The following is a 25,712-nucleotide window of genomic DNA, read 5'->3' as shown; positions in this document are numbered from 1 at the left end:
TCAGTTTCAATGCCGGTTCCAAATGATACTTTTTTTCGATACCATATGTTTTAAAATCCATTTCAACATCAACAAAAATACATTAAACACAAAGCTTTTATTTTCCACCTTAACTGTGAATCAAAACAATTATCAAAATTAAAAAATTCTGGTAAAACTGCTCACTCAGAGTAACATTATTAAAAGTGCCTTGCCTTGCAAGCTCAGCCTGTCAGTCAGTCATCATGGCAGAGAAACCACCGTTGTGGCTGCTTGTCTAAGAGGAAGTGTAACGTCAACAGCACCGTGACCGATTTCAGCTCGCCATTAATATCATATCGCAGCAAACGCTGTCTGCGTGAAGTTTTAAAAAACTGTAATTACACTTGAAACCAACCATGACTCTCTGTGACTTCAACAAAACTGTTTACTCCGTCCACACCTCTGTGTGTGTGTGTGTGTGTGTGTGTGTGTGTGTGTGTGTGTGTGTGTGTGTGTGTGTGTGTGTGTGTGTGTGTGTGTGTGTGTGTGTGTGTGTGTGTGTGTGCGTGTGTGTTGGTCGGAGCTCCGCTCTGTGTCAATATGCAGAGAGGACAGATAAGCTTGCGCTTATGCGCTCAGGCGCTTTTTGAATTTCTTTCGGTGCCATAAAAGTATCGACATTTGGTACCCAGCCCTAGTCATAAGTGTGTCATGTGTTCATGGCAATGTCATGTCACTCTTATGTAGATACCTTCAAGTAAAGTGTTACCAAAAAGTGCTATAAAAATGCAAACCACATACTTGTAAAGCTAAACAAACTGCTGTACTGGCCAGAATGTGGCGAACATTACAGCTAAACCCTGCAACCTTTACCTGGGTGTCTCGAGGCTTGAATCAGCTGCTCATGTTTGTCCAGCTGGTGTGTTTCTTCCTCTGGCATTAATCTCTCTGGACAGTAATACATCTCACTAGTTTCCACAGGCTTCCATTGAAGCACGTCATGTTCTTTTAATATGATGGAGGTTCCTACCTAGATCTAGATTGACATTGATATGTAGATCATTTATGCTGTGCAGGTATTTCGAAAATAACACCCAACACCGAGCTGTGCTATTTTCAACTTGTCAGAACTGTGTGGACGTCCAAAAATGATGCTCATCAGGGCCCGTTCACACCAAAACAAGAAATCCGGTGATCTTCCGCAGTGCTGTGCGACAGTGTGGGAGTGTCACCGAAACGGCCCGTTTGTGTGACGTCCTGTTGTGTTTCCTTTAACCCCCCCCAATGTAGCACAAGAAGGCTTTATATTTCACAGTTACTGTTTTCGGTCAGATCGTTTATAGAGCTCGACGTCACGGAAAAAGAGACATTGTGTTTGGTGTTTTAAAGCTTTCTTGTGGCAGCCATAGAGGCAGTTTCCCCGTTTACTGTACGGGACACTCACACTGCCTCAAAACTAACTGGGGTGGCATTTCTCCAAAAGTTGAGTCGGTCTCAATTTTTTGCCACAGGCCCCGCTGCGTTTTTTTGCCTGTTCCCTCTGTGGCAAACCCCGCCACAGCCTAAACGCACTACCCCCATTCAAAATGATGACCTGCTGACGCAGGCTGTGTGAATGTACACTCATCCCTATTATGAGAATAAGGGCGTTTTCACACCGACAGCCTTTAGTTCGGTTGAATCGAACTAGAGTTTGTTTGCCCCGCTGGTGCGCGTTTGGACAGGTGAGAACGCGGCAGTCGAACTCTTGTGCGCACCAAAAGCGGACCAAACTAGCGTACCGAGACCTGCATGATGAGGTGGTCTCGGTATGCTTTCAATCAGTTTGTAGTGAGAACGTGATCTGTACTCGAACCGCACCAACTATATGTACTCCTCCAGTCTGAGCTGATGTCTCCTGTAGTCAGGTGTGTTTAGCAATCTGCGATGCAGCAGAGCAGCAAACTGTAGCAGCTTGCAGTGTTTCTATCACAGAAACAGACTGCGGTCACGCTCGTATCGCTGTGGTCACACCAGCTGCCGGTCTGAAAAGCTATTTGAAGTGCTCATATTATGCTTTTTGGCTTTTTCCCTTTCCTTTATTGTGTTATATATCTTTTTTGTGCATGTTATAGGTTTAAAAAGTGAAAAAGCCCAAAGTCCCCCCCAAAGGGACTTACCATCTCCAACAGAAAACACTGTTCACCAACTGCTCCAAACAGCTCTATTATAGTCCAGCCTTTACTTCAGAGACAAACGTGGTCACTTTGGAACACACGTTATAATGCTCACCTAGCTGCTAGCATGGCACGCCCTCATACTCTGCTTCTGACTGGCTAGTAGTCCTAACCTAGGTACTGTCAGGGCACGCCCTCATACTCTGCTTCTGACTGGCTAGTAGTCCTTACCTAGGTACTGTCAGGGCACGCCCTCATACTCTGCTCCTGACTGGCTAGTAGTCCTTACCTAGGTACTGTCAGGGCACGCCCTCATACTCTGCTCCTGACTGGCTAGTAGTCCTTACCTAGGTACTGTCATGGCACGCCCTCATACTCTGTTTCTGACTGGCTAGTAGTCCTTACCTAAGTACTGTCAGGGCACGCCCTCATACTCTGCTTCTGACTGGCTAGTAGTCCTTACCTAGGTACTGTCTGGGCACGCCCTCATACTCTGCTCCTGACTGGCTAGTAGTCCTTACCTAGGTACTGCATACGTGCGACTCCCAACAAAGATGTAACAGAAGTGAGATGTCTCACTCTGTAGCTAAAACAGAGAGCTCAACACACAGGGTGAAAAGAGGAGCTGCAGCAATGTGCAGTACAACAAAAATATGGTGTTTTTGAAAAAAAAAACATGTAAAACTATTCTGGTACAACCTCTAAATACAATTATGAACCTCAAAATGAGCATAATATGAGCACTTTAAAGTCATGAAATGAAACTGGTGGAGTGGCCAGTTGACTTTTTTTTTTTTTACCTTTTCGGTTTTCTCCTCTGGCTCGTCTTCATTTAGAAACTCTCGTTTTGGGTAGGGGATCTGACACCCAGCAAACACACTAGAGGCAATCACAGAGAATCAGTGATGTAAATGTTTCTGCATGTTCTCCCTCTGATTCCACCATAACAACAAAATTACATGTGGGGGATGGGGGGGTGAACAGGAAGGTAGGTTAGAAGTTAAAGGGCATTTTCCTTAAAGAAGTAAATCAGTGTGGGCCTGAATCAAGACAAAGGAAAGCTCACTCGGTGGTTGGTAACGGCTCCTCCAGGAAGTAGGGGTCCTGCAGCGCCTGCTCTGATGTGATTCTTTTGGTGGGGTCCATGGTGAGGAGTTTCTGGAGCTGAAGACAGAGAAGAATCACAGTGTTGTTGTTATAGTCGTGTCTGCAGAACCCCTTAATATACAGTCACAAAGTACGAGGACATGTTTTTTATTTTTTTTTATTTATTTATTTATTCGGGACAGTGCACATTAATGAACAATCTAACATTTCTGTACAGACTGTAAATGAGCCAGGTTATAGCATAAATGCTAATTTTCACCTGTAGTCCTGTAGTTTAGTTTAACCCTTGTATTTTCTTTGTATGTTTCTTATATGCACCACTAATACCAACTTGTGTTGTTTTTTTAAGATTATTTGTTTGGGCTTTTCAGCCTTTAATTTGACAGGACAGCTAGGGAGAGAGAGAGAGAGAGAGAGAGAGAGAGAGAGAGAGAGAGAGAGAGGGGAAGACATGCAAGAAATCGTCACAGGTTGGATTGGAACCCTGGATCTCTGCGTCGAGGCCTAAACCTCTCAGTATATGTGCGCCTGCTCTACCCACTGAACCAACCCGACCACCAACTTGTGTTCTTTTAATAATAGGTTTTATACTTATTCTTGGATCATTGGTCAACAAACCTCATTTATGTGAAATTGGGCCTATTTGTTGTTGAAAAAAGCAGAAATTACGAATTATTTTGCCTCATAGGTCGGATCAGAGGATGTCGAGTGGATCACGAGAGCAACAAGTTAGCGGACTGCCGAGTCGCCCTCTCTGCTATCTGTCTGCTCAGCTGCTAGGTCCACTGTTGCTGCGAAGCGTCTCGCTTCAGCATTGTTGGCAACTTTTTACTTTATTGACAAATTGTCAAGTTTCCAATGGACCTTTTTCACAGCAGACATTTTTGACTTGTCATAGTAGGAAAAGCACAGCTGCAATTGATAACCTTAACGATGGCTCAATTCCAGCAAATGTCCCAGTAAGCTATTTCAGTGAACCAACATGTGCAATACCAGGACCTCTCCTAAGTGGAATGTAGCCATCATTAATGGTTTAATACCAGGACCTCTCCTAAGTGGAATGTAGCCATCATTAATGGTTTAATACCAGGACCTCTCCTAAGTGGAATGCAGCCATCATTAATGGTTTAATACCAGGGCCTCTCCTAAGTGAAATGCAGCCATCATTAATGGTTTAATACCAGGGTCTCTCCTAAGTGGAATGCAGCCATCAGTAATAGATTAATACCAGGGTCTCTCCTAAGTGGAATGCAGCCGTCAGTAACGGTTTAATACCAGGGTCTCTCCTAAGTGGAATGCAGCCGTCAGTAATGGTTTAATACCAGGGTCTCTCCTAAGTGGAATGCTGCCATCAGTAATGGTTTAATACCAGGATCTCTCCTAAGTGGAATGCAGCCATCATTAATGGTTTAATACCAGGACCTCTCCTAAGTGGAATGCAGCCATCATTAATGGTTTAATACCAGGACCTCTCCTAAGTGGAATGCAGCCATCATTAATGGTTTTGAATACACCTGTGCTTTTCCTACTATGACATGTCAACGTGTCTGCTGTAAAAAAGGTCTATTGACTGAAGATATAAGTTATTGTTACATTATGTTGTTAATAAATGTTTTAAATTTAACAATGTAGTGTGGTACATTGCAAATAAAGGTCAGATTTATATTGCATAAAAGTCTAGTCTAAAAATGGCAAAGCAACCCGTGCTTTAAAAAAAATTTATGTAAAAATCGAGAATCGAACCCTGACCTTTTAAAATAGAAAATGTAATCGAATCGAGGATTTGGAGAATCGTGACACCCCTACTTTATAATTAAATCCACCTGTGTGTGGAGTATTGGTTGTATAATTAAAGTTTATCGGTGTTTAAAGCCCCCAACGTCTCATGCACGCATCATTAGGCAATGGTTATGGTTAGGGTTCGGGTTAAGGTTAGGTGCCTTGAAGTCAACGGTCACAGCGCTGCCTGGAAGGAGACGTTGGGGGCTTAATAAACCCAGCTGTGTGTGGAGTATTGGTTGTAATTGCCTGTGCACACGCTGAGGAAGGGCGCTACCCAAAAATTTCGTTGTGTGGCAATAAACTATCAAACTGGGGTGCTGTCCTAGTAGCTTTATTTATGATTGTTCACTTTAAGAGCCAGCACCCAGCCTTCTAAGCTTTCTAAGTATCTACATGAGTTGAGCACGTCCAGTCCTATTTTTTTATAACCATCTTTATACTAATGAATGTGTGAATTGATTGAGGCTCCTGTTTCACTTGAGGAAAAATGTGTTGGACCAGTGACTCTAAATGACAGTGAGGAGTCACTATTAAAACAAGTATTTTTAGTAGCAAGAAATTGTGATGAAGTATGTTAAAGTCTGCTAAAGGTTAGCCTCGCTATGCCAGTCCATCCACACGCTGCAGAGCAGAGGAGGGTCTGGCTAGTCCACACAGCATTCTGGGACGGGAGAAAAACATGCTCTGGTTTATTGGCATTTCTTTAAACCAATCACAATCGTCACATGGAGCCGCTACAAAATAGTCATGCGAGAGAAAACAGACAGGACAGATAGTCTAGCTAGCTGTCTGGATTTACCCTGCAGAGATCTGATGAGCAGTTAATCATAGTCCTCACAAATCCACCGGAGGTTAGAACACCAACACAAAGAAAGAGGAAGGTGACAGATATCGGCGAAAATACATGCATCCGGCGGAATTTCCTGCGGCACTGGAGCAATCCCGGAAGCGGAACGTCGAGGATATAGACTAGCTAAAGGTTAACCAGTCCGTCATTTAGGCAACAAAGACCTGTTAACAGGGTTTCTACATGTTAACTCTGTGACACATCCCTCTCACACACCTCAGGGCTATTATTAGTCATAACTCAGTTCAACACGCAGTATGCAAAGTTCTAAAGGACCAAACAAGATTTTCTAAATGTTTTTCCCACAATAGCTCTTCTGCAAACCAAAAGAATCTGAGACATAAGATGTCTGCATATATGATGGTGTGTGTGTGTGTACCCACCAACAGAAACACTTTGCTGTCTGGTTTCACTTTATGCTTCTCCATGTATTTGATTAAGCTGCTGTTTGCATACCTGAGAAATGAGAAAACACAACAACACATCAACAACAACAAAAATCAGTGTGACTGTATTTCATATTTGGTTTATTGGTTTATAAGTTTCTGATCATCACTCACGTTGTCCTCCTGAAGTCTTTCTGCAGTGTTGGATACTCTGGCATCTTCCTAATGTCTTCCCAATCCTTATCTGTGGAATACAAAGAACATATTACAACCTTATATATATATATATATATATATATATATATATATATATATATATATATATATATATATATATATATATATATATATATATATATATATATATATATTGCTAGTGTTTTATGAGTCAGGCTGGGTTCACATAGCGGTCCTCAGGCGGTCCTTCAAAAACGCAGGTCTTTTGATTCGTTTTGAAGGGGGGTAGTGCGTTTAGGCTGCGGTGGTGGCGGCCACAGACAGGAGCTGAAAGAAAACTGCAGCACGGCGCCCGGATAGCTCAGTTGGTAGAGCAGGCGCCCATATATAGAGGTTTACTCCTTGACGCAGTGGGCCCGGGTTTGACTCCGACCTGCGGCCCTTTGCTGCATATTATTCCCGCCTCTCTCTCCTCTTTCATGTCTTCAGCTGTCCTATCAAAATAAAGGCCCGAAAATGCCCAAAAAATAATCTTAAAAAAAGAAAACCGCAGCAGAAAAGCTGATAAAGATTCAACTTTTGGAGAAACACAACTCGGTGTGGCCAATCATGTAACCAGCCATCAGACTTGTCAGTCCGTTTTGAGGCGGTGTGAGAGTCCCGTACAGGAATCAGTAAACTTCACTGTCTCTGTGACTGCCATAGGACAGTTTTAAAAACTATGAGGGTCAAAAAATGAACACACCAGCACTAAACTGTCCAGGAGTTTGTGTAACAGCTGTTTCCTCCAGCACAAAGCACAGTCCCTCATCTCTTTCTCTGTTTCTCCGTGAAATGAAGCTGCTTTCAATGCAGTCGGAAATGTCAAGATTATAAAAACAATCTGACGGAAAACAATGTGTGTGAAATAGAAAGTCTACCTGTGCTACATTGGGGGTGTTAAATAACAGGACGTCATACAAATGGGCCATTTAAAACATGCTCTGAGCGATGTTGGGTGACGTCACTTCTTGTTGACTTTCAAAGTATTGTCAAACAAAACGGAGGCTAGCTTGCCCCTCCCTCCTCCTCATCCCGTCCCCTCCCCCTCTCCCTCCCTTCCATGCTCTAACCCCGCAACCCCCAAATCCTTCTGGTGGGTTATTGGCTGGAACACCGTTTGTTATGTTTGGTGGTGCAGGTTGGCGCAGTTTGTTTGTGGAGCCTGGGCTGTCTACAGAGGTCACGTTTTTGTGTTCAGGGGCCAGGCAGCTAGTGGATAATGACATGTTTGCTGTATGTGACAACAATTTTTTACGTGTGACATCGCTTAGAGCACCAAGTGAAACTCTCACCGCGAGACCATGAACAGATTGTGCTGTTCCCACTACGACCCTGTGGCGAATCAATGGATCGCATGATGTTGTCTAAATAGCAAATGGAAGGACATGTACTCAACGTGTTTGTTAAAGCTCTAGGATACAGTATGTGCTAATGGGCACACACTGAATCGCCACAGGGCACCTTTAAGTAAACATTCAACAGAATAAGGGACGTAACGATACACTCAACTCACCGTCCCATACGGTTCACGGTTTTAAGTTCAGGTTTTTATTTTTTTTAAACATGATCATCATGCTTACGTATTCTGTGTGTATTTGTAGTTGTGTGTATTGTGTGCAGACCTGCGGGGAAACCCATGACACTGAATATCCTGTCCAGCTGGTCATGATGGAAAGGGTTACTGGTTTTGATGTCTTCCTGGCGACAGTGGAAGATCGGCTCGGACGTTAGTAGCTCCGCAAAGATGCAGCCAATTGCCCAGATATCTGGTACATTTAAACACACACACACACAGAGTTAGTTTTGTCTTTTTGAAGATGAACTTTACGTTTTACTAGTGGCATGCACAAGTGTTCGGAAAACACAGTTTTGACCCAAGTGTTTGATGATCTTATATGTAAATGAATTTTTCTACTACTTTACTGCAAAAAGTGAAATCTTATTTAGCTATTTCTGCAAAAGTTAAAGTGAGAAAGAATTTCTGAGAAACAATTAGTGCAGCTTTTATATCTGACCGTCTTTCTTTCATTCATTTAGAGGTTAATCACAAACACAGGGGAGGCCTGAGACTGACAGTGTTGTCTCATGTTCCACAACTGACATGTAGACACAGCTGCTTCATGATGAAGACCATAGATCACAGGGGACTCCTTTCCACAAAGGAATGCGTGTCCCTACACTGAGAGACCTTGGGGAAACACACTAAAAGACTGAAAGATTATTCTGCTACTTTGTTTCAGTGGAGCAAACAATCAGGGGTCAAAGTCCTGAGTTAGTGCAGAGAGGTGTGTGTTCACACACACACACACACACACACACACACACACACCAGGGTTTTCTTAGCACATGTGGCCCCGAGACTCACCGATAGCTTTGGTGTAGTGCCGGGCCCCCAGCAGCAGCTCAGGGGCCCTGTACCAGAACGTTACCACCACTGGGTCGAGGTCTGCCAGCGGCTTGAGGGGGGAGTTGAAGAGTCTGGCGAAACCCATGTCAGCTACAGGAGGTTTGAAAAGAAGACACAGGAAGTGAGCAAACATTCTCATAGAGCACCTCTGGCCCTCAAACCCACCCATGGCCCCAGGTCATAGATACATCAAGGTAGAGGTTTGGTCCCCTGCTCAAGAGCACCTTGGCAGTGCCCAGGAGGTGACCTGGCATCTCTCCAGCTATCAGTCTACACTCTGTACTTCAGTCCATACAGGGACCGGAACCAGCAACTCTCCAGTTTCCAACCCAACTCCCTACAGACTGAGCTACTGCCACCCCAAATTGCCAATTGCCTATGCAAGTGACTGCATTCACACTTGGTGGGTGTTTTGCAAAGGAAGTGCAGTGCTGAGTGCAAGCTCTTGAGATCTACAGGACATACAGTATGTTAGTAGTGTGCTATGTACACACTGTGTAGTGTATTGTACAGTACATTCATGAACAGATGAAGAAAGACAGACCAGAGATGCACTGTATTAAACTTAAACATTTCAAGCATCAGTAACTAATACCAGACATGTATTTATGATACAGGATCCTTGGTTAAATTAAAAATGAGGGTTTTCATACCAAAATACCTTATCTTATGTAGATAGTAACTGAACGCTGCTTTAAGCCTTTCAACCCCCGTACAGTTGTCATGAAGGGGGAAATTAGTTATAGAGACAAAGTTTGGATTTTTTAACATGGGGGTCTATGGGGAATGACTAGCCAGTCACTTAACTTTAGTTAGTTTAAAAGGATTAAGGTTACCTCCTGGGATACTGAATTCAACACATTCCTAAAGTAAAATATTGTAAGAAACCTTTTTCATCTGTGAAATGTTATTCCATGTTACTTAGTTTGGCATTTCTTTCACATGAACATCCAAAAGCAACACAAAAGTCGCACAAAAGTCTTTATGGTCAAGCGGGTCAGATGTCTGTCCCAAAACGGCGGCGCAGAGACGCATCTCAAAAGCCAAAGATTGTATCTATGTATTTATATCTATGGGATGCAACTATGTCATGACAGGTGTATATCTCAGGAGCCAAGGAAGCGCAGTGTAAAGTGTAAGGTTGTTTGGATGAGAGGTTCTCCAGAAAGCTACGAGCAGGCCAAGCAATCGGCCCGTTAACAACAGGCACGTTTTGAACGGGCACTGCACTAGTTGTAATAACTAGCTTTTATTTTTAAGTTTGTGGGATTTTTACTTTGATTTTTGACTTAAGTTCCAAATTTGTAGCAGTTTGATAAATACAGGCCTTATTTTTAGGAATGTGCACTTTCCGGTCCAGAAAGTAACAGCTCAAAACTCCAGCATACCATCTAAAACTGAAATCTGAACAGAAGTAAGAGTAGTCCAGAGATTTAAGACATATTAAAACTAATAAAGCCAGCATTCCAGTAATAACAATACAGATTAATAATTTCAACAGTTTTGTTGCTTTATTGAGTGCTGTTTAAGGAGCTAAATACGTTTTGTTGAAGCACTCCTGTTGTACACCTTTTTTAAAACTGTAGTGCTATTTTATTTATACTTTATTTATACTGTATATATATATATATATATATATATATATATATATATATACATATATACACTTGAGTATTGCAATATTTTATTTTGCAATACCGTTTCGATTTTCAAAAAGGCAATATTGATTGTTTTTTATAGAAATAAAATTCAACGTTCGTTTTTAAACGTTAAATATAAATAAAAAATATTCATGTAAGACAGTGGTTCATGTTTGTGGTTGTGTTTGAACCCCCTACCACTAGATGGCTATGCTGAGACACACCACTAGTGTTCTTGCCTAACAGTGCCTAGCAGTGCCTGACTTTTTGCTAGAAGCTAACAAAGTAGCTATGGCTGAACCTTGGCCTACTTTAGCATATAAACATTAGCTCACTAAAAACCTGGGAACCACAATCCCAAACAGGCAGTTTGATTTTCTGTGTTCTGAATTGTTTACCTAAAGTAAACTTCTTTGACTTTTATGAACATCATGTCTTTTTTTTTATATATTAGTTTTTCTAAAATTATACTTTAAAAAAATCCCAATATATCGCCTTACGCACAGTATCAAAATATATTGCAATATATTGTATTGTGACCCATGTATCGTGATACGTATTGTATTGCCAAATTCTTGCCAATACACAGCCCTAGTATATATTGAAAGTCTGTTACATCAAGCCATTGCCAAATGAGTTGCTACAAAGCTAATTAAGACTATCAGCTCCACAAAAGTCTCTCTGGATTTCTCAGTATGGCTGTGTTTAGAAAATTGTGTCATGTGGCGACATTCGCACGCAGCAGTAACTCTGCCTCCGGTCCATCTCCCAGTGTCGAATGCTACCTGAGTAGGGAGGGGCAGCTGCAGCATGCGCAGACCTAGGAATGTAACGATTACCGGTGTAACGGTAAACCATGGTAAAAATGTTGATGAAAACAATTACCGTTTTCATTTAAAATATCATTATTATCACGGTGGATTACCACAGTGTGGAAACCATGTGTTCCCAGCTTCATCCAAGTCTCCTGAAGTTGCAGCGCGGGCGCACTGCGAAGCCTACAGTGCGTTTCTTGAAGTTGGAATCATGGCAGAAGGAGGAGATGACAGCACTCAGGACATTTATCAGCCTTGTAAAAAAGGCCATACTTTACCTGATGAAGGTCTGAGACCGAAACTTTGTATTTTTCTTCTAAATAAATTATTGCTTGTGTAATGGTCAGTGTGCGGGATTTTCTCTAAAAAAGGCCATAGTAAAACTTGCTCTCTCTCCTGAGATGATTGAGTGACGAGAGTCATCGCTTTGATCTCCTGCCAATCACTCGTGCTCAGACAGGAGGAGGGGATAAAACAGCTTTTTTCTTTATCATTCCTTTCCCGTTTTCGGACTTGTTGAAGTGATGTGTGTAGCCCAGAACGTAAGTTAAAACTATTCTGTAGCTTGCTAAACTCTCAAGTGTTCTGCGATGTGGTTTAGCCCATGTTATGACGTGACATTTATTTGGGGAGAGAGAGAGATATATTATCGCCTTGATAATATTGCTGTTGCTGTGTTTGTTATTGCATAGCTGATAGATGTGCATATTGTTTAATATTACTTGTGCAGCCACGTGTTGATATTCAGGTTGTGTTAGGGCAGTTTGCTTGCAACGTGCAATCACCAGTAAACAGACTAATGCTGTGGAGCCATGTGCTTAGCTATTAAAGGTGTATTACACTCTTTGCTCCGTTATGGATATGTGTGCTGTAATAGATGTGGCTTATTCTCAGTTTGTGTTACTGAGCGATATGTTACATTTATGTTAATTATTACAGAGCAATGAATGTAATTCTTAGTACTGTTTCTTGTTATATGCTGGTGGCTATTGTTGTGGATGGCTGGAGAAAAATGCGGACCCAAAATGCAGAGGCGGAAAAACTGAGAATAGTTTTGATGTGAAGATTTATTTCCAACACAAAAATCCAGGGTACAAACCCAAAATAGCGAAAACGCAAGAAACAACACAAGGAGTAAAAACTGAGTTAGTCAAAATGCAAAAAAGGGAAACAGATCTGAATAACAAAATGAGAGCACAGAGATCGCAGGGAAGACTAAGACAAAACACGGACAGGAACAAACACAAAGGAATACAGACAGGAGACAAAACACACAATGATCTGACAAAGGACAAGGGGAAACACAAAGACTAAATACACAGGGTAACGAGGAAACACAAGACAGGTGACACAAGGCTGGGAAACAGGTGAAACACATTAGGGCTGGGCAGAACAATCAGAAAAGGAAACCAGACGTTTATATTTCAGAACCACATCCAACTTCACATGTAACGTTGAATACAACTTCATAGTTAACTTCATGTTGGAGTTGTAAATAAATCTTCCTGGATCTCAAAGTCAGACATCTCTGGTTCAAGTTCTTACCGGACCCCCTACAGCCAGCCAGTGTTTCAGTAGCCATAGTTTTTACAGGCCTATATTTTTGTAATACAATAAACACTGTTAAACTTTTTGAAACTATTTCAGCTTGTGTAGGCCTATCAGTGCTTTCTGAACATATTGAACACACTTTTAAAAATACCGCGAAAATACCGAAAACCGTGATCATTTTGGTCACTATAACCGTGAGGTTAAATTTTCATAACGTTACATCCCTACGCAGACCCTTAACCCGACCATACTCCGGCTAAGGTGTATAAATGCAGGAATACCCCGGTTACTGAAGGAGTTCTCTAGGACTGTTAACCGGGTTATGAGAACTCAACTTAACCGGGGTAAGGTGTTTACATGGCGTTTGAGAAATCAGGGTATTGCCCTAGCCCCGAATATAATCGTATTTTTAAACTGCATTGTGGAATATGTGTGGAAGTGGAACAAAATCTAACTAGAAAATTATAATATATATATCTACGGCGTGGGTACATACGTAGGTAAGTGGAGACACGGACCCTACACTGGACCATACGCCGGAACCCTGGACCTTTGCGTCAAGGCATAAACCTCTAATTATATGTGCGCCTGCTCTACCCACTGAGCCAACTCGGCCACCCCACGGTGTAGATTTAACATAGAAGCGTAAATCACGCTATAGCCTGGTAAGTTATAGCAGAAACAATAACTTAGTACCATTCCTGTGTGCACTGGGTTTATAAATAGACTCCAGCATTGCAGCAGTCCCCTGGCCAGCTGGCTTATGCAACAGCACTGATCTGAGCTCCCTGTCCACCTCTCAGCCAGAAGGTTAAACACTGCAGCTACAGGACACTCAAAGAAGTCAACAGCTTCATTGCTCATGATCCATTGTCATGATGATAGTGCTATTTACAAATCTCAATGAGTCAAAGCAGTTCACAGAAATATGTCTTACCGATTTTAACTCGTCCTCGTTCAGGACCTTCCCCCATCACCAGGATGTTGGCTGGTTTCTGCAGGAGACAGATATATATTAAAGTGACAATAATACAGATAATACAGTGCTCACTTTCATTAATAAGTGTTAAACCTCTTGTATAATAGCCACATGTGACAATACGATGTTGAGCATGTACGTGTTCAGTGGCCTGTATTGGTGCCCTGTTGGTTATTGAACCACACGACCGCATGAGTATGTCAGTCAGCCATTCTGTGAAAGTGCACTTCAAACTCTAATGGACTCATGTGACAGCACACACAGACCATAGACGGTAAAAATAATGGACGGAGCTTTCGGGTCTGAAAAGTGAAGCCAATGTGGAAGTGCCTCAATTATGCACAGGGGGCGACTCCACTGGTTGTAAAACGATGCTGGCTTGTATAGAAGTCTATGTGAAAATGAGCCTACTTCTCATTTGATTCATTACCTCAGTAAACATTTTGATGACTTTATGGCTTCAATCGCTAGTTTCAAGTCTTATTCAATACAGCATGATGTTCATTTAGTAAATGATGGTCCCATTTATTTTAAAATAGGCGATAAAGCAGGAAATGCTTTAGGGGCGTGGCTACACGCCGACCTGTCAATCATGACAGAGGCTTAGCAATGCTAACCGTGGCGCTGTGGACATTAAAATAGACGTGAACTTGATTTTGGGTGTTGATGGAAAGTTTGCAGATTTTCTGTTCTGCCGTACATGCTGATGAATGGTGCCAGTACCCGGAGGTCCACGTTTACATGCTGCTAATTCTCCACTGGACAAAAATCTTTCAAAAGGGTTGACAATCTGCAACTTTCCCTCTTTACTAGGGGTGGTACAGTTCATGAAAAAACATCCGAACCGCTTGGTCCGCTTGTTTCGGTTCGGAGCGTGTGTGTGCCGCACGGTTCGACGCATGCGCAATGTAGCCTCGTGCCCGTCAGGTGCCCATATGTGACCTCAGACAGCTGTGTTTCCCTTTCGCGCAAAAGAAGAGGTGCGGACAATATACCAACAAAATGTACAGCGAAAGACCGTGCAAAACATTTCAGGCCGTCCTGCCAACCTGTATACATTTTAACATCAATGTACTGTAACCTTTTTTCACTCGCTGAAGAACGAGCCGAACTGTGGGTTTTGTTAATCGTACCACCCCTACTCTTTAGCGTTTAGCTAACCGTAAACAATATTGGCTTGGCCGCGTCATCCTCCCCAGCTCCACTCTCGTCAATAATCGTCACGTCCAGTTAAAAAAAAAAAAAAAAGATTGCGATGGCCAAATTGCCAAAATCAAGGCTTCAAAACGTCAGTCCACAAACCAATGGGTGATGTCACTGCTGCTACGTCCATTATTTTGTATGGGTCAGGCACACCCAAGCACCTTGCCATGTGAATCTGGGTAAGGAATTTGTAACAAACTAAATGTGCTTGTGGGAGTAAAAGCTGAAACAGTAGTGTTTAATATGGGTCTAATTAAACTTTTCTCTTGACAGTGGAACAAGTTGCAAACACAATATTGACACCCGGTAAAGCTGACTGATGTAAGTCCAATATTCACTCCGGTTGGCTTTCCACCAACTCCTGAAGGAATTATAGGCTCTTTTATTGCTTAAATGCTTTGCTGTGTTCGATAGCTAGTCACAAACTTTAGGTGCTGAGTAGGAATCAGAACTGCTATCGAGACTAGTGGTTCATATAACGTTATGTCTAAAAATAGATACGTGCGCTATCCAGAAAAAATGATTTACGAGCACAGTTTAGCCTCCCCACCGCAAACCATTCAAAAAAGAGTCGGACTGGCTACTGAGAGCAGCACTCTGTGGGCCGCTTAATCAGCTCGTTACAACAAAAACAGTGACAGAAACAGAAGAAATCCAACAGTCACAGACTCACAGTTTTTGCAATGAAAGCAATAATGGTTATGTTAAGATTAAGAATTGGTCGTCTCTTCTTTCCATCAAATAATAGAAAAGTATCCATAATGGTATCGATGAAGACTCGGATCGTCACGCAGTCTGAAAAATGGTATCAATAACAATAAAAATGAACGATCCCCATGACATGAGTGTCAGTGCCTCTTCAAAATGTAAAAAGAGCATGCAACATAACATATGAGGAAAGAAGTTACTGTGAAACAACAGCTTAACATGGTGGGAAAAAAAAGTGACATTAAGCTGTTGTTATGGTGAAATACATTCAGAAAAAAATACAATCTTGGAAGATATAAACTCGTGCTATTGTCTTTCACAGTCCAAAATTGAGACTTCCTTTTGAATTCATCCAGTGAAATCAATCAGTTACAGTTGGTTAGTTTAAAAAATGGATCAGGAGCTGAGGGAAAATAAACAGCCTCCATCCCACTGAGGACTGGCAAACACAATCCTCAGGGACATGGCCCCCATTTTTTCAAAACCATCTAAATATTTGTCTCAGAAACTGGGCCAGTTCAGGAGCTAGAGGCGTCACTTATACAACAGTTTGGGCAAGTTGATATAAAACAGGCTGTCCTGTAACCAAAAGGTCACAGCCAACATTAACAACCACTAGTCCACTTCAAATGTCACAATCTAATGCCTGACTTTCTGAATCTCGTCAAAAAGATCACACTGACATGTAGTGTTGTGGCAAAGCATCTGCAATTCTTTTCTGAGTCACTGCTTTGTTCACATGGAACATGAACACGTAAAGACAGAACATGTTTAAACCCATTTCAAGGTACAGTTTATTATTCATTCAGCTGTGTTTTTCACCAACTGTTTGTCTCCGTTGGTTTAGTCGCGGTTGAACTACAGCCAGTTGTTACTGCTCTTTTTCTCCAGCTCTATTTTTAGTTTCCCTTGCTATGACTCCTTTTTTAATGCCCACACTTCATGCACATACAACAAATGGTTGCAGTAGTTTAAAAAAAGTTTAGGCAAGTATGGTTAGGTTCAAACTAAAGCCCCTTTCACATACTGCAACCCCTTACCTAGACATTACCCAGAGGAGCTGTACAGTATGTGAGAACGTAAATATCCAAATCAGTTGGACGGGACATTAAAAACTGTCTTTACCCTACCAGCTCCCCATTACAAAGTCTGTGAAATGTCTGATTGAGCCCATGTGTGAATAGAGCAGCTCATTGTCCGTAAAAGTCACAGCTAGAGTGGCCACGTTCATGACGTTTCTATTATGTGGCTGGGAAGAATATAGCATCCGAGTGTGACGAACAAGGATCTTACGAAGACGCCAACGAAAACGTCTGAACTGAAGAATCCACCAGATTCTGGAACTTCTGGCAGTAATGGCGGGGGCCAAAATAGTCATACAAATTAAAGGTACGGCAAGAGACTCTGTTGTTTATGACTAAATTACCAACCGGCCACGTGACCATAGTGTAATGTAGTTTCTCACAATAACAGCATCAGCTAAATATTCTTTATAAATTGAATTCAATCTGGCATTGCCAGACCCTCCTCCACAGCGCTGCGGAGGAGGGTCTGGCTAGTCCACAAAGCATTCCGGGATGGGAGACAAACGTGCTCTGGTCTATTATTATTATGTCTCTGCCATTAAAAGCCACATATCCCTGTTGAAAAATCGCAGTCACTATCGTCTTGGGCGTTGCTAAGCGTCGGACAGAGCCACGGTGCCTCTGCAAAATAGTCTCAGGAAGGAACTTGTTTTGGTGGAACACGTGTACGTTAAAAAGTAGTTTTAGTCGTGCAACAGAAAACTCCAATTGGACAGAGTCCAGCTAGCTGTCTGGATTTACCCTGCAGAGATCTGAGGAGCAGTTAACCATAGTCCTCACAAATCCACCGTTTTAGAACGCCAACACAAAGCGAGCCCAAGGCAACAGACATCTGACTGGAAAACATCCGGGGGAATTTCCAGTGGCACCGGAGCAATTCCGGAAGTGGAACGTCATGGTTATAGACTAATTGGTAGTAGACAAGTTATTCCTGTCCCAGGAAAAAACTGACATCAGGTGAAGGTTGATAGACATGATTAGGACTGCAACTGCAACGATTATTTTCATTGTTGATTCATCTGTCCATTATTTTCTGATTGTTAATCAATTAGTTGTTTGGTCTATAGAATGTCAGAAAATTGTTAAAAAATGTCAATCAGTGTTTCCTAAAGCTAAACTAATCGATTAATCACTGCAGCTCTAGACATGATTCTCATGGGATGATGTCATTGGCACGAAATTGTAATAAGAATAATAATGCAAGGACTAGAAAGAGTATAATACTCATTCTTTATTACTATATCATTTCATGGCTAAAGGTTGACATGTTTTAGAAACATTCTACATACATACAACCTCCTAAATGGACTGAAGCATCCTCAAACAGCAGAAAGGCTAACACAAGTAATCATTTAAAGTATCGCCATGAGTCCCTCCTGATAACAGCACCAGCAGCATCTGTCCTGTGTTACTGCAGTGTGTGAGCACTGGACATATACAGTCAAGTACACATAGGTTAGTCTGTATTTACTACAACAACTGATCACCTTCAGTAATGTCCCCCCTTGACAGAGATTATTGGTACAGTCCGCTGAGATGTTTTTTTTTGCTTTGTCCTGCAGAGCTGCTAAGTCAGCATCTTGAGTCAGCTAGTCCGCCATGCAGGGCGGTGGGCTTGGCACCAGCTAGAGGCTGTTACATAAGCCTTGCGGGGGCGTAGGGGTGGGGGAGGCACACCAAGCACCTCTGGTATGGGGGTGGGAACTGGTGGGTGGGACAGGGAGAAACGAGTGGAGGAGTGACAGGCGGTGGGGGATGGTAGCTCTGTGGTGGTGCAATGCAAAGCACATGCTTAATACCTGTGGTGCAGAGGCGCAGAGTATATGCTACACACCAGCACAACACACACAGTTATGTAAGAGCAGAAGTACTGGAGCCATGAAAGATGTGCTAGTAGGGGGCACCTTTCCCCACAGCTAAACAGAGAGCAGCAGATCACCAGACCTGAAGACTGGAAGAATGAAAAAGGTGATATGAAGACTAAAATACACATACAACGCCTTTTGGAGTGTTTTAAGATTTGAATACATTGAGAAAACATCATCTTGTTTTTGATGAGTAAGTTTTAATAACAAGACGATGAGCAAAATAAACTTAAAGTACTTATTATGCAGAATAATTTATATTATTGGATTATAATTATTAATGCATTACTGTGTTCATTGCTCTAATGTTGCAGATGGTAATATATATATATATATACACACACACACACACACACACACATATACACTACTGGTCAAAAGTTTTGGTGTCACTTAGAAATGTCCATTCCATTCCAGTATAGACAGAATACCAGCTGAGATCAGTTGCATTGGCAGCAGTTTTCAGATTACATTATGTGCTTACATAATTGCAAAAGGGTTCTCCAATGTTTTCTCAGTTAGCCTAGATAATAGGAAATGTAGATATTGCATTAAAGATCAGCCACACGACACGACAGTTGAGAACCTTTTTGCAATTACTGTATGTAAACACATAATGTAATCTGAAAACTGCTGTCCTGATTAAAAAAACTAAATGCAACTGAGCTCAGTTGGTATTCTGTCTGTAATGGAGTGGAATGGAAATGTCTACGTGACCCCAAACTTTTGACCAGTAGTGTATATATATATATATATATATATATATATATACATATTACTGCTGGGTAGCTTGTGAATTTCCTTGGAGACCAATAAAGCATTATTGATATAATATCACAATTTTTTTATTTACATTTTTGTATTGTTGATGGTGCAGTGAAAAGTAAAATATTTCCCTCTGAGATGTATTGTTAGTGTAAAGTAGCAGAAAATGGAAATACGTATAAGTACCTCAAATGCGTAGTTTCTGTCGCCCACATGAGGAATTATAATTTATGACAAAACTGTCGGCGCCTCCACATGATACAAGCCTTCTGTGATCGCGAGTTATTACTATCAGTATTATTATAAATGGCCATTGTCACAGAAAGCTACGGGTTTAAAGGTATGGATTACATATCTGTCTTGACGCTCGGCCTTTCACAAGTATTAACAACGTAACTCATGGCCAGACGTGTAGCTTTCATATGAACTATGAAAGCAATATGAGGCCTTGGCATTTTCCATGAAGCAGCAACATGCTTACTATGAACAGCATTTCTATTTCTATTCATCATTTAGACGCACAGACAGAACTGACAAAGAGCCAGGCATCTGCACAAAGATGATAATCTGACCAACAACAAGAACCAAACAGGGACCAGTTGTAGAAGAAAGAATTAAGGGAGCTCTTTGGCCACAATTGCAGGAAGTCCTGGCAATGAGACAGCAAAAAAAAAAAAAGAAAATAAATGCCACAAACTGCAATACATCAGTGCAGAGTCAGATTGAGTCTGACAATGGAGAATTCCGTCGAGATGCAATGAAAATAGTTATAAAGGGCCGGAAGAGTTGGTGCACAGATAAGAGTGGTGTGACCTTCTGGGAGCAAAACAAGCACACAGCTCCTGTGGGAGAGTTTCTGTTGTTGTGAAGGAGAGGAGGCTTCCCACTCTTAATTCTCAGTTACTTCTTCATCATTAAAGCAACAGTTAAGCACTTTTCCCGCTTCGGTCCCCCTACAGGTTGGAAGTGGAATTGTCCATTACCGCTGTCGTAATGTCTCATTATGTCTCATTCGAACTATAGATCCGCTACCCAATCTGGCAAACTTGCACCAAAATAATACCTTAATAGTACCTTAAAATAATGTTTCCAAAATTGTTTCCGTGGTTCTCCTGTCCCCTGTGTCTGCAGCTGTCCTCTTCTGGTTTCTTAACTCGCAAAATATCTCCACGTTTGGTTTGTTTTTCCTAACTTAACTTTCCTTTCAGCTCCTCTGGTTTGTTTTGCGCCATTCTGTTCGTCTTCTCTGTTTCAGCGTAGAATGTAATATACATACCACACGCTAGCTACGTAGCAGACGGTTGTACGACACGTTACAACATAGTGTTCATGGGAAATGTAGGATTAGTTAAATCTCTTGCCAGAAAACAGACCAATATGGCAACACTGACTTCTGGCATTGTTTCGGCAGCCGGCCGATTCAAACAGACGCAGAGTTATTTGCATTCATCACCGGCCAAACTGGCTTGTAACTTCACAATGTTACCTGCCAAAGTTAGCATTTAGTTGGCGGGTACTTAATATATCTAAATAAGCCACTGAGGGTGAACAGCTGAACCTGTTTTGAACAAGTTTTCTGGGCTAAAAATAAAAATGTCCAGTGCGCTGTATAACTTTGTGATCCATTTATTCACAGTTCTGTAAACACGTTTACTACCAAATATTGCATTCTTCTTCTTGTTCTTCGGAAGTAAGGTCAAAAGTGTAATGTGTGCTGCGTCAATTGGCCGAATACGATCACCTGTGTGTGCTTCATGTTTTTTTTGTCTAAACATAATCGGTTTGTTTTATGGTACACAGCAACTTTAATGGAGTAAAAAAAAAGCTCAGAGTTCACTGATTGATAAATTGAGTGTCAAAGAGACTTACTGCCTGCAGAGATGTCCCATAGGTCAGCAGAGAGAGACAAAAAGCACGCTTTCTGTTGCCTGCAGGTTTACGTAATGTCATGTCCAGCCACCACATGTCCATCCAGGATTGCCAGGGATTACATAAGAGTGGACGACATTATTCAAAGAAGATAGGGGAAGGGGGGCCTCCAAATTTTTGTTAATTTTCAAAAATTGAAAAATCTTAACATGAATCCAACATTTTATCAGCAAATATAAATCCCCACTGCTTACTGGCCTATAGGTAAGGTAGGCCACATATGCAGTTTCACAAATTCAGTGTGCCAAATGTAGGTTTAACGTTAAAACATGATTTATCAAATCATGCCAACAATTATTAGGCTATTTTTATAGCTTAGTATTCTATGCACTAAAAAGGTGTGTAAAGGCTTCAGGCTGCCCACATGTTATTGTAGGCCCAGTTTAATATGCAACTTCATTTTATACAATATATGTAGTAGGGGGTCCCTGATCCGTCTCTTTTGCTTAAAGTGCTCATATTATGCTTTTTGGCTTTTCCCCTTTCCTTTATTGTGTTATACACTCACCTAAAGGATTATTAGGAACACCATACTAATACCGTGTTTAACCCTATCCTATCAATATGGGCCAACATTTCTAAAGAATGCTTCCAGCACCGTTTGTTGAATCAATGACACAAAGAATTAAGGCAGATCTGAAGGCGAAAAGGATCCCCCACACCATTACACCCCCACCACCACCAGCCTGCCCAACAAGGCATGACGGATCCATGTTCGGTTTACACCAAATTCTGATTCTACCATCTGAATGTCTCAACAGAAATTGATACTCATCAGAACAGGCAACTTTTTTTCAGTCTTCAACTGTCCGATTTTGGTGAGCTCGTACAAATTGTAGCCTCATTTTCCTATTTTTAGCCCATCCGCCTCAAGGTTGTGCGTGTTGTGGCTTCACAAATTCTTTGCTGCATGCCGCGGTTGTAACGAGAGGTTATTTGAGTCAAAGTTGATCTTCTATCAGCTTGAATCAGACGGCCCATTCTCCTCTGACCTCTAGCATTAACAAGGCATTTTTGCCCCCCAGGACTGCAGCATACTGGATGTTTTTCCTTTTTCAGACCATTCTTTGTAATCTCTAGAAATGGTTGTGCGTGAACATCCCAGTAACTGAGCAGATTGTGAAATACTCAGACCAGCCCGTCTGGCACCAACAACATGCCACGCTCAAAGTTGCTTAGATCACCTTTCTTTCCCATTCTGACATTCAGTTTGGAGTTCAGGAGATTGTCTAGACCTGGACCACACCCCTAAATGCATTGAAGCAGCTGCCATGTGATTGGCTGATTAGATAATTGCATTAAAGAGAAATTTAACAGGTGTTCCTAATAATCCTTTAGGTGAGTGTATATCTTTTTTGTGCACATTATAGGTTTACAAAATGAAAAAGCCCAAAGTCCCCCCCAAAGGGACTTACCATCTCCAACAGAAAACACTGTTCACAAACTGCTCCAAACAGCTCTATTGTAGTCCAGCCTTTACTTCCGTGACGAAAGTGCGTCACTTTATAACACACAGTATAATGCTCGCCTAGCTGTTAGCGTGGCACAGACTCATACTCTCCAACTGACTAGCTTGTAGTGCTGATCTACATGTACGCATGTATGCATGTGCGACTCCCAACAAAGATGGTACAGAAGTGAGATGTCTCACTCTGTAGCTAAAACAGAGAGCTCAACACACAGGGTGAAAAGAGGAGTTGCAGCAATGTGCAGCACAACAAAAATATGGTGTTTTTAAAAAAAATTAAACCATGTAAACCTATTCTGGTACAACCTCTAAATACAATTATGAAGCTGAAAATGAGCATAATATGAGCACTTGAAGACCCCTGGTGTAGATGGACTGTGTGACTGCCGAACGTATCCACTTAGAGGTGTATTCAGACAAATCAAACAACATCTCATCTTCACTTCACAGTCAGAATGTATAATCTCAGTCTTCCATTCTTTCACGAGCATTATCCGGAAATAGCCTCGCTCCGGATCATCTGACATCAAAGCACTGACAGTGGTAATCAAATTACAGTTTTGCCACATAATCTGATGTGTTTGATTAATTATACTTTTTCCTCTACAAGCACAGACCCAAATGTTCCTCTCTAGGGAGTGACAGATGCAGGGAGAGATAAGAGCCACACATACAGACGGGCTGAGGGAGTTTACAGTCAGATATGAGAGAAAGAAATTGGTTCCAATTCTGTTTGTTTTTTGATCTCACATGAGACACATCCGACGTTTTCTAAGTATGGAATGCCGTATTATTCAATATTAAATAAATTCATAAATACATAAATACATGAATAAAAAAAAATATATGCCTTTGAAATACATCATGACATAAATAAATGAGGCAAGAAATACATAAATAAGTAAATAAATGTAAATATTCATACATAAATGAATCATTTGGTTAAATAATATATATTAAAATGTTTTATTTTTACTTATTTCATGGTACTTTTCCACATTTATTTATTTCCGTGGACTTTTATTTCCTAATGCCACATTTATTAATTTCCCTCTCTATTTATTTCCAGTTCTTATATGCAAATAAGGGGGCGTGGCTATCTCTCACATTCAGAACAGAGCCGTGGGGGAAAAAAAGGTTGGCGAAGTGAGAGTGCGGACATAATGGAAGACATCGGTGGGCTCCGAGATAGCATGCTATCATTAGCAGATCAAATTGATCAACATGGTTTATCAGCAGATACTATTTTGGCACATATTGAAGAATTTTTGGAAATACTAGGGCGGATAAGTGCTCTTCAAGAAATCTACATAGACGACAAAGTTTTAAATTGTTTAATACTGATTGAGCACCGTGTTCGTGTGGAAGATGTCCAAGTCCAAGAAGTCAACCTTACCGCTGGTTCTAGCTAGGGATGCACTGAATCCAGGATTCGGGTTCGGCCGAAGCTTAGAATTTTTTTCCACCGAACCGAACCCTACTCGGCTGCTGCTCGTTAGCGAACGTTAGCTTTCTAATTTCACCCACTCAACATGCCTTCTGTAGTGGAATGGCTTTGAATGACGACCAAAAACGCTTGTATTTAACTGTTCAATATGCTGCAGTTTTACACACAAGAAAATTAACAACTTAAACTTGATGGACATGTTTTGCATCTAGCGTCTCACGTTCATCTCAGTAAGCTAGCAAGAGTACACAACAGACAACTTCTGTGTAGGCTACTTCAAAATAAAAGCACTTCCTGGGACGATTCGCAGTAAAACTAAATTACTGCTAAACAAATAAGGTTGTGTACCTTTTCACATATCAGCTGTAAATCAAGTACTGTAAATAATGTAAATAGTGAGTTTTAATCACACAATAATTTACCATTTCCTTTAGACTGTTTTAAACTAAACAACATGAATTTCTTATTTAAGTGCTTTAAACAAACATTTCACAACACCTTCATCATACACTGGTTAGCGAAAATTTGCCAAACAAAATTGTCACTCATCTGGCGATGTGAAATTTCCTACGATGTGAAAAGAGCGTGTGAATTTAACATTAACTTGTTACATTTAACTATTTTAGAAGCTGTGGACATTGTTTACTTCATGAACGCGTTTACTCTGTTAATGGACTGATGATGGGAAGAGGATTCGGTATTCAGTTTCGGCAGAATCTTAACCAGTGGATTCGGTATTCGGCTGAACCCCAAAAATCTGGATTCGGTGCATCCCTAATACTAGCACAGGTGCTCCACGCCCGCCTCTGGATATTCCAGGCAACATTCTGGCTAACTTTGTGTTGTCCGGTCTCTCAACCCGAGAATTCACGGATCTGTTTGGTGTGTCATCCAGCACGATTCAGAGGAGATGGGCTGAAGAAGGCTTTAGGTGAGTTAACTTACTTATTGAGCTAAAGAGTAGGCTATGGTGGGCAAACCCCCCTTACCTGCTGTGGTAGTAGCCGTATGAGTCGGGCTGTTATGGGGTGCTGCCGTGCTATTGCTAGCTATAGGTGGACAAATTCATTAACTCAGCTGCTGTTTTAATCACTGTGGGTTGACACAACATTAGCTGAAGCGTTGTAGTGAGCTAGCGGGCAATCGACTGCTCTAATTTAGAGATGGCCCGATACCACTTTTTTGCTTCCCGATACCGATTCCGATACCTGAACTTGCGTATCGGCCGATACCGAGTACCGATCCGATACCAGTGTGTCATATATTTTATTATGTTTTAACAACTGTATACTACTATCCCTGTATGGATGTCATATAAATTCTATCTTTGTTGTCTGTCTGGCTCAGGTTAAACTCTTTGTGAAACATGAACAAACACAAACAATCAATGCC

The 25,712-nt window shown here is 41.4% G+C and overlaps 1 protein-coding gene across 1 annotated transcript in view; it reads right to left on the bottom strand.

The window, feature by feature from the left end:
* Nucleotides 1–25,712, bottom strand: part of cdk19 (cyclin dependent kinase 19) — a 70,987-nt gene that overhangs the window by 8,103 nt on the left and 37,172 nt on the right. The window contains exons 5-11 of the mRNA XM_028605315.1: nucleotides 13,809–13,866; nucleotides 8,824–8,955; nucleotides 8,081–8,224; nucleotides 6,414–6,483; nucleotides 6,237–6,309; nucleotides 3,184–3,281; nucleotides 2,918–2,996 (exon numbers count right to left, since the gene is read on the bottom strand). Coding sequence (XP_028461116.1) covers nucleotides 2,918–2,996; nucleotides 3,184–3,281; nucleotides 6,237–6,309; nucleotides 6,414–6,483; nucleotides 8,081–8,224; nucleotides 8,824–8,955; nucleotides 13,809–13,866 — 654 coding nt within the window. The remainder of the gene's footprint in view (nucleotides 1–2,917; nucleotides 2,997–3,183; nucleotides 3,282–6,236; nucleotides 6,310–6,413; nucleotides 6,484–8,080; nucleotides 8,225–8,823; nucleotides 8,956–13,808; nucleotides 13,867–25,712) is intronic.

This window comes from Perca flavescens, chromosome 18 (assembly GCF_004354835.1).
Source record: "Perca flavescens isolate YP-PL-M2 chromosome 18, PFLA_1.0, whole genome shotgun sequence".
Lineage (NCBI taxonomy): Eukaryota > Metazoa > Chordata > Actinopteri > Perciformes > Percidae > Perca > Perca flavescens.
This window is presented reverse-complemented; position numbering and strand designations above follow the sequence as displayed.